The sequence below is a fragment of the Hyperolius riggenbachi genome, chromosome 1 (assembly GCF_040937935.1).
Source record: "Hyperolius riggenbachi isolate aHypRig1 chromosome 1, aHypRig1.pri, whole genome shotgun sequence".
Taxonomy (NCBI): Eukaryota; Metazoa; Chordata; class Amphibia; order Anura; family Hyperoliidae; genus Hyperolius; species Hyperolius riggenbachi.
Genome location: NC_090646.1, coordinates 174,785,485 through 174,803,427, shown reverse-complemented (window position 1 = coordinate 174,803,427; position 17,943 = coordinate 174,785,485). Strand labels below are relative to the sequence as shown.

Here is a 17,943-nt window from a genome sequence, read left to right as displayed (position 1 = left end):
ATAATTGAACACAAAATGCAGTTTTAAATGATGGTTTTTATTATTTAGTGAGAAAAAAACTCAAAACCTACATGGCCCTGTGTGCAAAAAGTGATTGCCCCCCTTGTTACAAAATAACTTAACTGTGGTTTATCACACCTGAGTTCAATTTCTGTAGTCACCCCCAGGCCTAATTACTGCCACACCTGTTTCAATCAAGAAATCACTTAAATAGGAGCTATCTGACACAGAGAAGTAGACCAAAAGCACCTCAAAGGCTAGACATCATGCCAAGATCCAAAGAAATTCAGGAACAAATGAGAACAAAAGTAATTGAGATCTATCAGTCTGGTAAAGGTTATAAAGCCATTTCTAAAGCTTTGGGACTCCAGCGAACCACAGTGAGTGCCATTAAGGCAAAAACAGGGAACAGTGATGAACCTTCCAGGAGTGGCCGGCCGGCCGGCCGACCAAAATTACCCCAAGAGTGCAGAGAAAACTCATCCAAGAGGCCACAAAAGACCCCAGGACAACATCTAAAGAACTGCAGGCCTAACTAGCCTCAATTAAAGCGGAATATAACCCTGCATTTCAACTTTGCTCTAAAACATTATTTACAGCATATTATATGCAACCAGCATTTTTTTTACTAGACCAGCATTGGAAGGGTTACACACAGAGTTTAAAGTTCTGTGGAGAGAGCTGCTCCCGGCAGCCAAAGTTTAGATAGATACATTTCAGTAAACAAAATGTTGCAAGTGGTGAATGTTACACACTCTTTGGCTGTCCTCCAACTCCTGCACAGCCAGAGAGAGTGAGTCATTCCCCAGTTGTTACATTTTGTTTTGCTGAAATGTATCTATGTAAGCCTCGGATGCGGCAGCAGTTCTCTCCAGGAACTTTAAAGCTGTGTGTTTAACCCTTCCAATGCTGGTCTAGTAAAAAAAAAAATGCTGGTTGCATATAATATGCTGTAAATAATGTTTTAGAGCAAAGTTGAAATGCAGGGTTATATTCCGCTTTAAGGTCAGTGTTCCCGACTCCACCATAAGAAAGAGACTGGGCAAAAATGGCCTGCATGGCATATATCCAAGGCGCAACCACTTTTAAGCAATAAGAATATTAAGGCTCGTCTCAATTTTGCTAAAAAACATCTCAATGATTAAGACTTTTCGGAAAATACCTTGTGGACCGACGAGACAAAAGTTGAACTTTTTGGAAGGTGCGTGTCCCGTTACATCTGGCGTAGAAGTAACACAGCATTTCAGCAAAAGAACATCTTACCAACAGTAAAATATGGTGGTGGTGGTAGTGTGATGGTCTGGGGTTGTTTTGCTGCTTCAGGACCTGGAAGGCTTGCTGTGATAGATGGAACCATGAATTCTACTGTCTACCAAAAAATCCTGAAGGAGAATGTCCGGCCATCTGTTCGTCAACTCAAGCTGAAGCGATCTTGGGTGCTGCAGCAGGACAATGACCCAAAACACACCAGCAAATCCACCTCTGGCTGAAGAAAACAAAATGAAGACTTTGGAGTGGCCTAGTCAAAGTCCTGACCTGAATCCTATTGAGATGTTGTGGCATGACCTTAAAAAGGTGGTTCATGCTAGAAAACCCTCAAATAAAGCTGAATTGCAACAAGTCTGCAAAGATGAGTGGGCCAAAATTCCTCCAGAGCGCTGTAAAAGACTCGTTGCAAGTTATCGCAAACGCTTGATTGCAGGTATTGCTGCTAAGGGTGGCCCAACCAGTTATTAGGTTCAGAGGCCAATTTCTTTTTCACACAGGGCCATGTAGGTTTTGAGATTTTTTTTTCTCACTAAATAATAAAAACCATCATTTAAAACTGCATTTTGTGTTCAATGATGTTATCTTTGACTAATAGTTAACGGTTTTTGATGAGCAGAAACATTTAAGTGTGACAAACATGCAAAAGAAGAGGAAATCAGGAAGGGGGCAAATAGTTTTTCACATCACTGTATTTCAGAAATGCTGTCTGTATAGTGGGGAGGCAATGACTGCTCTTAGTCTGCATAGGTGCTTGCTAATGTTAAATAATGTATAGAAAATGTATAGAGGCCATTATTTTTATGGTGCTACACAGTATCTGATTATTTGGTAAACAAGTATGTAGGCAAATATTTCATTCATTCCATGCGAGTATACCATAGGAATTCAATCATATCTGCTGCAGTGGCACACAGTTAAGGAGATTTGAAGTTACCTACGTGCAGAGTGAGGCACCTTCACAGCCACACCTTATAAACTGGGAAGATGTGTTGTGAGCAAAGTTCAGAGGACTGTTTATTAGTCCTCAGTCAGGAAAGACACATTGCTTTCTGGATTTCTGTTAAAGGATGTGCAACTTTATTTTTTCTTTAGCAGTTCATATACATTTTATCTGTATCACTGCAGATGCATTTAACAATTCTGATGGATAGCTTTGAACACTTATTTTTTCAGAGTTTGCACTGGTTACAGCCCTACTCGTTTTAAGTGCAGTTTGTTTTATTTTAAGTCTTGCAGACACCTTTTAGCTTATATATGACTGTTTACATATTAGACACCTGCCATGGTCTGTGTAAATGCATTGGGGCTCTGTGAGGTTGATTTACTGGGGCTGGGATAGAGTTATAGGAGGTAAGCAGTCTGTGGACATCTTTAGGTTTAGAGTTCATGTATGCTCTTCTCAGTCTGGCATGCTGTGACACAGTGTGGAGCGATTTTTAACTCTGGATTCCTTCTTTATAGAATGTATGTAGAGTATACTCTCAACCTCTAATGCAGGGGTGTAAAACTCAATTACATAAGGGGACTAAATCTAAAACTTAGTCAAATTTGCGGGCCAATTTGCTTATTAAGATTTAACATTTATTAAACAGTCTCAAATAAAGTGGCGTAACTATAGTGACCGTGGGGGGCCAACTCCTCCCCCTTCTGTAAAGTAGCACAGTGCAATAGTTTAATATTTACCTGCAGCAGTGCTGCTTCAGGTCTCCTTTAGTCTTTCTGACAGACACATGCTCTATCCTGCATACCTTTGTTTCTGAATGCATGTTGTGATCAGGAGCTAGAGATATGGAAGCACAGAACAATGCATCTGCCAGGAAGAACTGAAGAGACATGACACAGTACTGGTGTGTGTGTGTGTGTGTGTGTGTGTGTGTGTGTGTGTGTGTGTGTGTGTGTGTGTGTGTGTGTGTGTGTGTGTGTGTGTGTGTGTGTGTGTGTGTGTGTGTGTGTGTGTGTGTGTGTGTGTGTGTGTGTGTGTGTGTGTGTGTGTGTGTGTGTGTGTGTGTGTGTGTGTGTGTGTGTGTGTGTGTGTGTGTGTGTTTTACCACCACCAGCACCCCAGCTCAAACATTTCAACCAAGAAACACAGTCATCTTCTGGCTGTGAGGGCAGTGTACTAAATTTTTGTATTAGATTCAATACAAACAACTGTATTAAATCCAATACAAAAAAATTGACTTTTTTTTTTTTTTTTAAACCCAAAATGCTATGGGCAGCTCTACTGCTCATAGCAGCAAACATAAAACTATAAAAAAAAAAGTTTCGCAAAACGTAAGAGCTTTTTTTTATATTGTATGCATGGTTTCAGACGGCTTGCAAGACCGCAACTTTCAAGAGGTCCACAAAAATACTTACAATATAAAGAAATTCGGTACTTATCCGTTAGCCGGGCGCATCCGGCAGGTGGCGCTGTTGTAGCAAATTTCAATGCGCTGGGTTGTATCTAATTCCATTCATACTTAGTTAATGTAGTACTGTGTGAATGGAAGGACTGCAGGTGGCGCTAATTACATTGATACGTTGATAACAATACAGTGTTAATGGCAAGGAATACATTGTATTTGAAGTGGCCGGCACTGGCACTTAATGGAATTCAGATGAAGGCGGCGGCAATGTAACAGATGAAGCCGCCGCCTTCGTCTGTTCTTCTTCTCCCCCTTTGCCCTCTCTCAACTATACAACAACACTGCCAGCTGGGGGGGGGGGGGGGGGGGGGGACACGCCTGTCCCCCCACAGTCGTTCGTCGCAAGGAAACAAGCAGGATTTCCTGCCGCGACGAACGACTCTGGGGGGAGACGCATGTCCCCGCAGGCTGCCAGCATTGTAGAAGCGAGAGGAGGGCAAAGGGGGAGAAGAAGAACAGACGAAGGCGGCGGCTTCATCTGTTACATTGCCGCCGCCTTCATTTGAATTCCATGTAAAAGTGCCAGCCACTTCAAATACAATGTGTTCCTTGCCATAAACGTATCAATGTAATTAGCGCCACCTGCGGCGCTTCCATTCACACAGTACTACGTTGAAGTATGAATGGAATTAGATACAACCCAGCGCATCGAAATTCGCTACAACAGCGCCACCTGCCGGATGCGCCCGGCTAACGGATAAGTACCAGAAATTCATTTAAAATTGTACTACTTTTGGTGCAAAATTCCTGTGGAAATGTAACACCAGGGAGGGTAAAAATTGTGCTTACATTTCAATCTTCCGCCAACTATGATTTTCCAGATATAGCCTGTGGTGCCAACGAAGTGTGCTTGCTTGAAACCAGGACAACTTCGCCTGTCATATTCAAAAATACCAATTTACCACTTTGTATTTAGGTTTTCGGTAAGCTTAGGATGAAAGTGTTTATTTGTTCCATTGTTGTTTAAGTTCCTGAGGCAATGCTACCTATGAAACCTACTGCAGCAAGTCATTTTGAAGCTGAAAATGTTTATCTTTTTATCACCTTGACTTATTTTACTTGCTTGTTTAGGACTTCCGATGAATAATCATGGCAATTACATTGTGAGGCTTGGACATTTTGTGAGCTGGCTTGGAGAGCAGGCAGAAGCTTTGGGGGTGGAAATCTACCCTGGCTATGCAGCAGCTGAGGTAAGTGTAGCCTTTTCACAGTTAAAGGGAAGGTTCACGCAGGAGCTGTAAAAAATAGAAATCAAAATCCACTTACCCGGGGCTTCCTCCAGCCCGTGGCAGGCAGGAGGTGCCCTCGCCGCCGCTCCGCAGGCTCCCGGTGGTCTCCGGTGGTGATCCCGACCTGGCCAGGCCGGCTGCCAGGTCGGGCTGCTCCTGCGCTCCAAGTTGCGTGTCACTTGTGCGCGCTGACGTCATCCGACGTCCTTCGGGCTGTACTGCGCAGGCGCAGAAGTTCTGCGCCTGCGCAGTACAGCCCGGAGGACGTCAGATGACGTAAGCGCGCACAAGTGACACGCAACTTGGAGCGCAGGAGCAGCCCGACCTGGCAGCCGGCCTGGCCAGGTCGGGATCACCACCGGAGACCACCGGGAGCCTGCGGAGCGGCGGCGAGGGCACCTCCTGCCTGCCACGGGCTGGAGGAAGCCCCGGGTAAGTGGATTTTGATTTCTATTTTTTTTTTTTTTGACAAATAAGTTTTATTGAGTTTTCCACAAAAACATAACAATGACATGAACACGTATAGATACATGAAATTAACAACCTTAACATATCTCAGTTTCCCCACCCCCCACCCCTTTGTCTCACGATCTTGACCCCCAATAACCCCCCGATGCCAATACACAAATTGATATATGTGATTAGTTTTGTGAAACATAATCAATACCTTGGTTTTTAAGGTATTCTATCCACGGTATCCAAATGCTCTCGAATTTGAGGGGACAGTTTCTCTGTAAATAAGTTAGTTTATACATTGGCAGGACAGAATTTATCATTGTTATCCATTCCGGAACAGTTGGGGGGCCCTGCCTTATCCAATGAAGGATAACGTTCTTTCTAGCGTAAAAACACAAAAGATCCCATAGTATCGTTAGTCTCCTGCTGGGGACTATATCTCCTGCTATACCTAAAAGGTGCGTTTTAGGACTAAGAGCAAGTGGTCTTTCAAAGATTTTTTGGAGAACCGCATTCACCTGTGTCCAATAGGTCTGCAATTGCGGACATGTCCATATCATATGGATAAAATTTGCTGAGTTATGATCACATCTAGGGCATTTGTCAGATCTTCCTGGATACATACGTGCCAATCTTATGGGGGTATAGTATATCCTAAAGATAAATTTAAGTTGGACGAGCCTGTCTTTTATGGATATCAGGTAGGACGACGAATCCTCCAGCATATCCCTCCATTCCCCCTCCTCCAAGTCTGGTACATCATTTTGCCACTCCTGAAGTACCTTAGTCACCCTAGGAGTTGAGGTGTCTATTAAAGTCGAGTAGATTGCAGAGAGAGGAGAGTCTAAGTGTTTCTGTAATAGAAGAGCCTCTAGTGGGTCAGATTTAAGTGTGATATTTGTACTAAATTGTGAATTGGCTGCATGTCTCACTTGAAGGTACCTAAAAAACATCTTATTGGTTAAGGAGAATTCTTGTTTCAGAATATCAAAGGAAGACAATCGCCCTTCTACAATTATATGCTTAAGCCATGTAATTCCAAACCGTGCCCATTGAATAGGATCAGGTATTTGTTGAAAATGTGTTAGATGGGGGTTGCACCATAAAGGAGTGTAGGGTGAGTATACATCAGGTTGCGCATATTTTTTCCTGGCAGCTTCCCAGATTTTAATAGTAAAGATCATGGGTCCAGGTAAATTAGTGATGGCTTTAGCCCCCCTAAATGGCAGCAGTGTAAGCCCCTCCAGAGAACCCACCACTGCAGCCTTTAACATAGAGGCTGTGTTCCTGTCATCCTGGGCGAACCACCATCTGACCGTTACCAGAGCCGCTGCCCAACAGTATAGCTTAAAGTTTGGAAGGGCCATACCTCCTAGAGCAGTAGGTAGCTGAAGAGTCGTTAGGGATATACGAGGCATGCCTCCAGCCCATAGAAATTTCAGTAAGATTCTTTCAATTTTTTTAAACACAGAATTAGGAATCCATGTAGGGGTCTGCCGAAATACGTAGGTGAAACGTGGCAGGTACAGCATTTTGATCAAGTTAGACCTCCCCATAACCGTCAGAGGCAAACCAGCCCAGGTGTGACAGTGTTTATCTAATGATTCAATAATCGGATTTAGGTTTATCTTAATATACTCTTCCAAGGGATATTTAATTTGTATACCTAGATATTTAAACGTGGAGACCCATTGAAGAGGAGTATCACTGGCTGTTATTTGAGTGTCTGGATCTATTGGGAAAAGTGATGACTTCCCCCAATTAACTTTCAAACCGGAATATTTTCCAAATCTCTCCATTATAGATAAAAGAGTTGTTAATGAATTATTGGCGTCTCCCAAGAATAAGAGGAGGTCGTCCGCGTTTAGTGCAACTTTTTCAGTCAAATTGCCTATTCTTAACCCCTGAATCTCATCTGTTTTCCGTATTATTTGCGCAAGTGGCTCTATGGCCAGCGCAAATAGGAAGGGAGACAAGGGGCACCCTTGTCTCGTACCCCTTTGTAGGTTAAAGGTATCTGAGATCATACCATTGGTAAGGACTTTTGCTCTGGGAGTGGCATATAATAGTTTCACCCAACGTAAGAATTTAGGTCCCACCCCGAATTTCTGAAGAAGCATCCACAAATAAGGCCACTCCACAGAGTCAAAAGCCTTCTCTGAATCTAGTGAGACTATCACTCTATGGCCAGGGTTGTCGTGTTTCACAGAGAGGTTAACAAATAGTCGTCTGATATTTATATCCGTCCCCCGTCCTGGCATGAATCCCGTCTGGTCGGGGTGTATTAAAGTAGTTAGTAGTGGCTTCAGTCGGTTTGCTAGGATTTTGGCTAGGATTTTTGCGTCCATATTAATTAAGGAAATGGGTCTGTAGGAAGAACACAAACGCGGATCTCTCCCCCCTTTAGGAAGGACTACTATCAATGCCTCTTGCATAGAGTCAGGTAGTGATTGTGTGTTTTCAGGATCTTGGAAGAGGTCAAGTAGTTGTTGAGTGAGCATTTCAGAGTACTGTTTGTAGAACTCTGATGGAATACCATCTAGGCCTGGGGTTTTATTTGATTGTAGCGTGGCTATGGCATTGGTTATCTCATCCCCAGTAATCGGCAGGTCAAGACCGGTCTTTTGTTCGTCAGACAGTTCCGGCAGAGAAATACTGTCAAGATAGTTTTGTAGATCATTAATGGAAAGATGGAATTTGGTAGCATATAATGTTTTATAGTATTTAGCAAATTCTGCATTTATTTCTGCAGCTGTGGTTAGATCCTAGATCTTGATTTCTATTTTTTACAGCTCCTGCGTGAACCTTCCCTTTAACGTTCGTCTGCCTTATTAGTTATCTTGTGCAAAATGTATTTTTGCTTTAACCTGAACTTTTATGCCCAGGAAAGGTTACACAGTAGAGAACTCACTGCAAAACCCTTACTGCAGTGTTTTAAACACTGATCATACTTGAAGCCTATATTTGTTTAGAGTTTTTACTTAGTTTCAACTACACAAAGTTTGGAGTACTGGTTCATCTAAAGGTGGCCACACACGATATAATAAAATGATCCGATTTTACGGCAATTCGATAAAAACGATCGGTTCTCCCAAACGTATCGAAAGCTTTTTTTCATTTGACTGAAAAATCCGATTGGATTTCCCGTTTTCTTCGATTTTTTTTTTACCGATCCGGAATGCCAGATATTTTTCTTCAATCTTTCTAAAGATTGTATGGTGTGTGTTAGATTGTCAATTTATTAATATACACACCCTAGCAATTTTGTTTCCAATCATTTTTATCATAATTGGGGAAAAAAAAATGTGTGTGTGTGTGTGTGTGTGTGTGTGTGTGTGTGTGTGTGTGTGTTACATTGGTCATATTTTTGAAATGTTACAATCAGTCAGAAAAATTGATTGCAATTCTTAAATTGAACAGATATTTAAAAAATTGTATGATGTGTGGCCACCTTAAGAATATTCACTACTGTTCCAAGTCCCTACTTGAAGGTAATAACTCTCATTGTGTTTTTGTGGGAGCTTAAAGGTGGCCACATACTATACAATTTTTTAAATATCTGTTCAATTTAAGAATTGCAATCAATTTTTCTGACTGGTCATATTTTTGAAATGTTACAATGTACCACACACTTATGTTCAATTTTCAATTTTTCCCCAATTATGATAAAAATTATTGGAAACTCTGACAAAATTGCTAGGGTGTGTATATTAATAAATAGACAACCTAACACACACCATACAATCTGTAGAAAGATTGAAGAAAAATATCTGGCGTTCCGGATCGATAAAAATCGCCGAAACCGGGAAATACGATCGGATTTTTCAGTCGAATGGGAAAAAAAAGCTATCGTTTTTTTTCCGGGAGATCCGATCGTTTTTATCGAATTGCTGTAAAATTGGATCATTTTATTGTATCGTGTGCGGCCACCTTTAGAGTTGGTTTGTAGGATGCTGTTATGATAACACATCTATACAAATGGTATTTAGCTATCAGATGTAAAAATAAAATATAGCTTTACTTTTACATTTAAAATATATATTTGTATTTAAAATATATCCTATAATATCCAGACCTCCTGGTGAACCCTTAAGAAGTGTCATATTGTACCATTCAGTGTATTTGAAATCTTCCCTAAGTAGTTGATCTCTCCTCTAGAAAAAGTAGCCAATATAAAGGACTTCCTTTTTTTTTTTTTTTTTTTTGTGTAAAACTTTTTCTCATCCTTGTTGGTAAGGGTATCAAGTCTGTCTTGGTTGACCATATGCTTCCCACACTGATGGTGCCCTAGGATATATTCATTTCTTAAAAATAACCTTCCTGGATGCTAATATAAAATGAGCTAAATGGCTGATTGGTACTTCCTTTTTGGTGGGAGTTGGTTGCAGAATCATGGCAGTTAAACATTAGCAAAATAGGTGATGTTTACAAATGAAATTTTATTTCTGTGATTAAAAAGAACCATTGGTATTATCACCAAACCTCAACTTTTTTTATTTTTGAAAAGGTTTCTTTATGCCAGGTTCTGCTATGGAAACATTTTTTATCTGAAAAAAACATTTTCTTTGCTTTTAGGTGCTTTTCAATGAAGATGGCAGTGTCAAAGGCATAGCAACAAATGATGTTGGCATTCACAAGGATGGCTCGCCAAAGGTAAAACCATGTCCTGCACCCATGTGTTTGCAGTTTCCATATATCCATGCTGACAGTTAGAATTACAGCTTTGCAGAAGCCCAAGTGATTCTGTAGTGTAGCCATCTTTTCACAAAACCATCTGTATATTGTTTTATCTGTACATGAGGATACATGAGTGATGTGAATAAATTACTGCTGGCTTCTTTTTAATGTAGTAATTTGAGACCATCTCATAATTTATTTGACTCACATTCTTTGCGTTACAGTCAGTGCCCTATCATGTTAATGTTTTTTTTGTATTCCTCTAGTCAACATTTGAGCGAGGTCTGGAACTCCATGCTAAAGTAACAATATTTGGAGAAGGCTGCCATGGGCATCTCGCCAAACAGTTGTACAAGACTTTCAATCTCAGAGAGAACTGTGAACCACAGACATACGCCATTGGTCTGAAAGAGGTAGAGTATGACCTATTCTCTCATTATTGGGTGTCGAAATGTGACACAAAGATCTGGACTATCCAGCTAGAATAAGCATTGTTCTTCCCAGCTGTTCTGTACAATTATACAGCTAGACACCTAAAGGACATCCGAGGTGAAAATAAACTGATGAGAAAAACTATCGTATCCATCCTCCTAAAAATGACTTTTTTTTTAGATTTCCCACAATTTTATTTTATATTTAAATCTAGTTTTTAAGTGTTTTTACTGTTTCATTGTCTCTGCTTAATGATACCTTCATTGAAGTTTGCTAGAACTCAAATCTATGAATTATTGACCCTTTTTGTCTATTTCCTGCTCTCAGAAGCCATTTACCGACTGGAAAGTATTTTATGGCTGTAATTACTAATCAGTGAGTGTTATGCTATAGTCTGACCCAGTCCCGTCCCGGACAGAAACTGTCACTTGCATAACTGATTTTAACTCTTTCAAGCAGAGAAAGAAAAAAAGGAACAAAGCATAGTTATTTGTCTGTTTGGCACTATACATACACATGTCTATTTTATCATGTCACATGTCACCTCGGTTGTCCTTTAAGGAAACAAAAAGTGCCCCACTTAGTGCCTCTGGATAATCCCCCATCCCCCTCCACATCATCTTTCCAAAATTGGGACCCCCTAAAACCTCCTGGACAAGGGCATGTTGATGGAGCGTGACCGCACTGCACAGGCAGAGGATGGCTCAAGCTTGGGCAGTAGCAGGGTGCTTCTTGGGCTCTGCTAGTGCACAGGTACTAGTTGTTATCCTCCTGTGCTGTGGCGATACAAACTTTCCCAGAATCCCGGGAAATGGTGATGGTCTGGAGGAAGAAGTGGGAAGCCTTTGGAGAATCCTGAGGCTTCCCTTTACTGAGGTAAGTATCTAAGTTTTCTCTCCCATAAAATCACAGGTTTGCTTTAAGTAGTACAATAAACATTGTTTATGTTACTGCTGTACATGTTAATGAAATGCTATGACCGCTTAGCAAAAAAAGTTAAAATATGATTTATTTTTTCAAAGAGGTGTCAGTACTTCCTGCCCTGCTGATTGGCGTATGTACCATCATGCAGGTGGCACTGCCCATTTAGCTTCAACTGACATTTTGAGTAAATTTTTTGTCAGAGAAACATATCCTCACTTTCATCTACCTACAACTAGGAGTACATGGGGGAATTACGGTCGATATGATCTAGGTATTCACCAGCCTAAATTAACGGAACCTCCCAGCTTGTTCAATAAAAATTACTGAAAAGGCAGCTGATGTAAGCCCTCAGCATGCTCCTTTTAGGCACAATCTTTTTAAAGGATAGCTAAAGTAGGAGGGATATGGAGGCTGCCATATTTATTTCCTTTTAAGCAATACCAGTTATCTGGCTATCCTGCTGACCCTCTGCTTTTAATATTTTACCCATAGCCCCTGAACAAGCATGCAGCAAATCAGGTATTTCTGACATTATTGTCAAGATTAGCTGCATGCTTGTTTCTGCTGTGATTCAGACACTACAGAAGCCAAGTAGATCAGCAGGGCTGCCAGGCAACTGGTCTTGTTTAAAAGGATATGAATATGGCAGCCTCCATATTCTTTTCACTCCAGTTGTCCTTTAAAAGAAGCATCTGAGCAGCTAAAAAAAAAAAGCACTACTTACCTGGGGTTTCCTCCCGCCCGTGGTAGTTGCTATGTTAGACATAGCGGCTGCCAGGGGCTGGAGGAAACAATTCTTTACCATGAAATGAGAGGAAAATATGAGAATTTTAGTTGGTTAACAACCAGTCCTGCTGCCTGTTAACCATGTGTACACACTTCAGATCATGGTGAGAGAGATGCTTTAAAGGTTAAGAGAAGGGTTTGTGAGTATTGTTGCTGAACAATTAAGTTTTAAAGAACCACGCACTTGAAAAATGAGTGTAAACTGAGTTTCATATTTCTTAATTAGCTGTGGATAATTGACGAGAAGAAGTGGAAACCTGGTCTTGTTGAGCACACAGTTGGCTGGCCACTGGATAGACACACCTATGGTGGATCATTCCTGTATCACCTCAATGAGGGAGAACCACTTGTGGCACTTGGATTTGTGGTAGGATTTCTTTCTTTTTCTTTCTCAAACACATCATTGCAGCTGTTATTTTACATAAACTTCCATTAAAAGACGGAGCCTTTCTTGTAGAACTTCAGTGGCCCTGTAAAACTGACCATACACTTTTAGAGTGCAACGCAATGTGGCTATCATATCATTCCCTCTCTGATCTGAATCTGTAGCGTTGCATTGTTGCATTGTTCGAGACAGCGCAACACTATGGGGGTGGCCGATTTCACTTCCGATTGATTTAAATTTATCATCTGGATTTCAGTCTACTTTTGATGCAAATCGATGGAAATTACAATGGGTGGGGCTCGTTGTATCATAGATATAAATCAATGTATATATGGCCAGCTTTAGTAAATAGTTTGTAAAAATTTAGCTTGGAATTACTTTTAAGTTGTATACCTATTAGCCAGATAAAAAGTATGTGCGTTTGCAGTCCAGTACATAACCTTTACATATTGAAACCACTTTCCACAATTATTTTGTTATGGAAAGTGAAAAGCTTCTCAAGTCTGGTTATTTATTGTAATGTGTCTTTGTTTCAGGTTGGTTTAGATTATCAGAATCCATACTTAAGCCCATTCAGAGAATTCCAAAGGTGGAAGCATCACCCCTCTGTTGCTCCTACTTTAGAAGGTGGAACAAGAATTGCCTATGGAGCCCGTGCTCTGAATGAAGGTGGATTCCAGGTAACTGCAAAATTTCCATTCCCATCTGGGTGTACTATCATTGCATTAACTACATGTCCTTATTCTAAGTTGTTGAAAGTCATTGAGGCTCAGTTACCTGTTGAGAGGAGAACAGACAATTTTTTTTTCTGTTTTCTGCTTATTGCTTAAAGCACTGTGACCGGCTCTTCTTTTATAAATTGGAGCCATTCACTCCTGTCATTGTGCAATGGATCCCACAGATCCACTGCGATAATCGGACTGCACTTCTAAGCAGTCTGCGATAATCTTTAGTAGGCAGGTGTGTTTCCTGATATAGCTTAAGAGGGTAATGCATCTTCCCTGGGTAACAGTCAGACCATTGGGGCGGATGCTACAATGTCCGCTTCCGCTGGCCGCACGTGGTCTGGCTCAAGCAGGAACAGAGCCTACTGTATATACTAGACTATAAGTCTAGAAATTTAGGACTTACTCACTAAATAAATGTATAGGGGTCGACTTGTACACGAGTCATGATCAACACTGTGTGTACTATTGGTGACATTCCCATTTGCAGCAATTTACCCAGTGGTAAGTGAGACTTTCTTGACAAAGGAAAGGCCAAGAAAGCACAGGTCTGAAAGTCCTGGCCGCAACAAATAACAAGGAAAGAAGCAGGGGGGAACCTGGGCTGCAGGAAGGGGGTGAATAATTGCTGCACTTGGGGGCCTGGAAAAGTTATTGGCTGCACGTTAAGGAGGGGATAATGGCTGCAATACTTATGCAGTACAGTCATTAACACCTCCTGGTCCCCAAGAGCAGCCATTAACTTTGCTGAGTAGACTTTATACTTGAGTCAATAAAAAATTCCAGCTTAAGGGGGTCAAATATTGGAGTCGACTTGTACACAAGGTCGACTTACATTCGAGGATGTACTGTATATTTTGTACCCAAATAGTAGTATTATCCTTTAAAGCAAACTTGAAGTGAGAAAACTCACTTTAGGTTTGGTTCATACCTAAATAGAGAGAAAGCTCTGGATACCATAGAGCTTTCCTGGTCCTCAGTATATCCGTTGTTCCAGCACCATCCCCCATTGAAGTTCTATGCCTGACTGTGTCTCTGTACTCATCAGGTAGCCTTCGAAAGTACTCACGCCCATGACGGCTTCCAAAGACGGGTGTATCAGCTCTGCGCATGAAAGAGCCCTGACTTGCATGTGTGCAACATGGATACGCTTGCCTTTGCAACTACTCATGGGTGCAAGTAGTTCCAAAGGCTACCCAAGGAGTACCTCAGAGCTATTCAACCTAGCGGGCAAAATAACAGGACAGACTTAGGAGAGGGAAAGCTCTGTGTCAGACATTCTCAACCAGGGTTCCCTGGAATCACAGGGTTCCATGAAGACATTTCAGGGGTTTCCTGGTATTTCTCCCTCCAGTGAGACAGGCCTCAGTTGGCGGGTGAAAAAGAAGGGCTAGATTGGGGATCAGTGTAATAAGAAGCGCAGTAATAATAAAAAACCGTATGATAATGAGGCAGTATAATACATGCCCTATTATTGGGGAGCACTATAACTATGAACTATAATAAAAAAAACCCTAACACAGGCTACTATAATGTGTAGAACTATAGAGCAGGAATTTGGGGTTAAATAAGGAGGCTGTTACAATTTCGTAAAGTTTTAGCCACACCTTCTTTTAAAGACTGTGCATTCTACAAAAATTTCTCACTTTCTCTCTCTCACACACACGTACACACACACGTACACACACACACACACACGTACACACACACACACACACGTACACACACACACACACACACACGTACGTACACACACACACACACACACACGTACACACACACACGTACACACACACACACACACACGTACACACACACACACGTACACACACACACACACGTACACACACACACACACACGTACACACACACACGTACACACGTACACACACGTACACACGTACACACACACACACACGTACACACACACACACACACACACACGTACACACACACACACACGTACACACACACACACACACGTACACACACACACACACACGTACACACACACACGTACACACACACACACACACACGTACACACACACGTACACACACACACACACGTACACACACACACACACACACACGTACACACACGTACACACACACACACACACACATAGACATACACGTAGACACACACGTACACACACACACACGTACACACACACACACACGTACACACACACACACACACACACGTAGACACACACGTACACACACACACACACACACACACACACACACACACACACACACTATGCAGGGGTTCCTTGAGATCCACAAATTATTTGAAGGGTTCCTCCTGGGTGAAAAGGTTAAGAAAGACTGCACTACATAGGTGTTTATAAAACCTTAAGTGGGTCTCCTCACTTCAGGTTCCCTTTCATTATATACTGGCAACACTTTGTACAAACTGTAGACAAACAGTAACAAACGTAGCAAAAAAAATAAATAAATACAATGTGGGAGGCACAGCCTGAACACAGAATTGTCATTCTGTCATCCAAGCAAATCTATTTGCCTGGCTTATGTATCGGTGTTCACTGTATTCTGAGTGGCACCCCTGCAATAAGCATGCAGCTAGTTCAGTCAAAGTCAGCGCACCTGATCTGTGTTTTGGGATAGTGACTTTGCATTAGACTAGGGCCACAGTTTTAATTGATTTCTGATCAAGAGATGTAAATGACACTAATCTCTCAACAGTCTCTCAGAATACACCTGCATTTGCACTAAATTTATTTATTTATTTATATGGTTTTTTTTTCAGTCTCTGAAGCCTGATCTACACAAGTGAGATAAATCACATGTAATCAAACTTCTTGGAGTTTCTAGGCAGTATCCGCTTTCATAACTTCTGTTTGGATGCTGTAAATCTGTATATCTTCTTTATATTTTAGAGCCTGCCAAAGCTGGTATTCCCTGGTGGCGTTCTGGTTGGCTGCAGTCCTGGTTTCATGAATGTACCAAAAATTAAAGGCACTCATACAGCCATGAAGAGTGGCATGCTGGCCGCAGAAGCCATCTTTAAGCAACTGACAGATGAAAACCTCCAGTCAAGTACAGAAGGTTTGACAAATTCAGATTATTTAAGGACCCATTTATAACAATTTTTCTTATTAACATTTGTGAAAGTGGAGATCAGCTGAATGATCACCCGTTTTAAGCAAGAGCCCCACTTCACCACCAAATAAGGGTACTTATTGGCACCTGCTTTAGGACTAGAGCCACAAAGAACAATGGAGAACATCATAAAAACAAGGGAGAACAAGCAATGTTTGTTGCTGATGCAGAGTGCTACTATAAAAAGTAGCAGTCATTTCCCACCATGACATTCAGTGGGCTGTTTACTGCTACTTCTAAGATAAAGGTCAAGGTGAGAACTAACGGTCATGAGTGACAAACAGTTCTCCATTTAAGTGAATGGAGCTTCTAATGACTTTAGGGTAATTGCAGTATGGAAATACAATATTTATTTAAATCTTGATCATCAGGCAACTAAACCTGTTCCCATCTGTTATGGTGTATAAAAGTGGTGGTCAGGATTTCAAAAGTAGAAACAAAATGTTGTTCTCCACTTTATCTATAGGCCCCATTGTCTTGTACTTCTGTTTATGTTTAGTTCTTTAAAGGGAACCTGAGGTGAGAGGGATGTGGAGGCTGCCATATTTATTTCTTTGTAAACAATACCAGTTTCCTGGCAGTCCTGTTGATCTTCTGGCATAAGTAGTGTCTGAGTCAAAACCCTGGAACAAGCATATGGCTAATCCAGTAAAATCTGAGTTAGCTGAGTCAGAGTACCTGATCTGCTGCATGCTTGTTTAGGTTCTATAGCTAAAAGCATTATGCTAGGTACACATGATACATTTTTTTCAGTCGATTTTCCGTTCGATCGATTTTTGATTAGTTTTTCTGCTAAATTTCCCGCTCGATTCTCTTATCTTAATAATTTCCATTCACTTCTATTGTATACAATGAACAGAGGCGCTAAAAGTATAAGATTAGATTAAATGAGCTTAAAAATCAACTTAAATGGCAAAATTGAAGGAGGAAGTGGTGGTCTTACCTCCCTCAAGCAGACACGGCAACAACTGCGATTCAGTCAAACACATTTATTAGGAACTCCAAAAAGAAATGCAACGCGTTTTGCAGGTTCAACCCCACTTCATCAGGCAATATAGGGAGGAGTATCAAACCATCTGCACAAGGTTTCAAGTTAAGCGCCTCTGGGAGGCGATTCACTTCTAGGAGAAATCGAACAGTAAAACAATCAAAAGTAATATCGGACATGTCGGAAATTATCTATGGAACGCAAAAAAGTATTGTGTGTACCTAGCATAAGAGACACAGGATCAGGAGAATTGCCAGGCAACTAGTATTGTTTAAAAGGAAATAAATATGGCAGCCTCCATATCACTCTCACCTCGAATTCCCTTTAACATACCCGTATGGCTTAATATGTAACATGCCAAGCAGTCTTCTGGTAGGTTAGATTGACTAGGTATACCACAACAAAAGACTCAGGGCTGCTTCACATTGGGACGATTCTTTAGCGCTTTGCTCATCGCCGGCGATCAGCAAAGCTCTGCTAGAATGTATCCCTATGGATACATCAACACTGCAGCGGTTGCCATTGCAATCAATCGC

The 17,943-nt window shown here is 41.3% G+C and overlaps 1 protein-coding gene across 1 annotated transcript in view; it reads left to right on the top strand.

The window, feature by feature from the left end:
* ETFDH (electron transfer flavoprotein dehydrogenase) overlaps window positions 1-17,943 on the top strand; it is a 50,463-nt gene that overhangs the window by 19,453 nt on the left and 13,067 nt on the right. Inside the window, exons 5-10 of the mRNA XM_068278862.1 lie at window positions 4,749-4,867; window positions 9,938-10,015; window positions 10,306-10,452; window positions 12,408-12,548; window positions 13,103-13,246; window positions 16,197-16,365. Coding sequence (XP_068134963.1) covers window positions 4,749-4,867; window positions 9,938-10,015; window positions 10,306-10,452; window positions 12,408-12,548; window positions 13,103-13,246; window positions 16,197-16,365 — 798 coding nt within the window. The remainder of the gene's footprint in view (window positions 1-4,748; window positions 4,868-9,937; window positions 10,016-10,305; window positions 10,453-12,407; window positions 12,549-13,102; window positions 13,247-16,196; window positions 16,366-17,943) is intronic.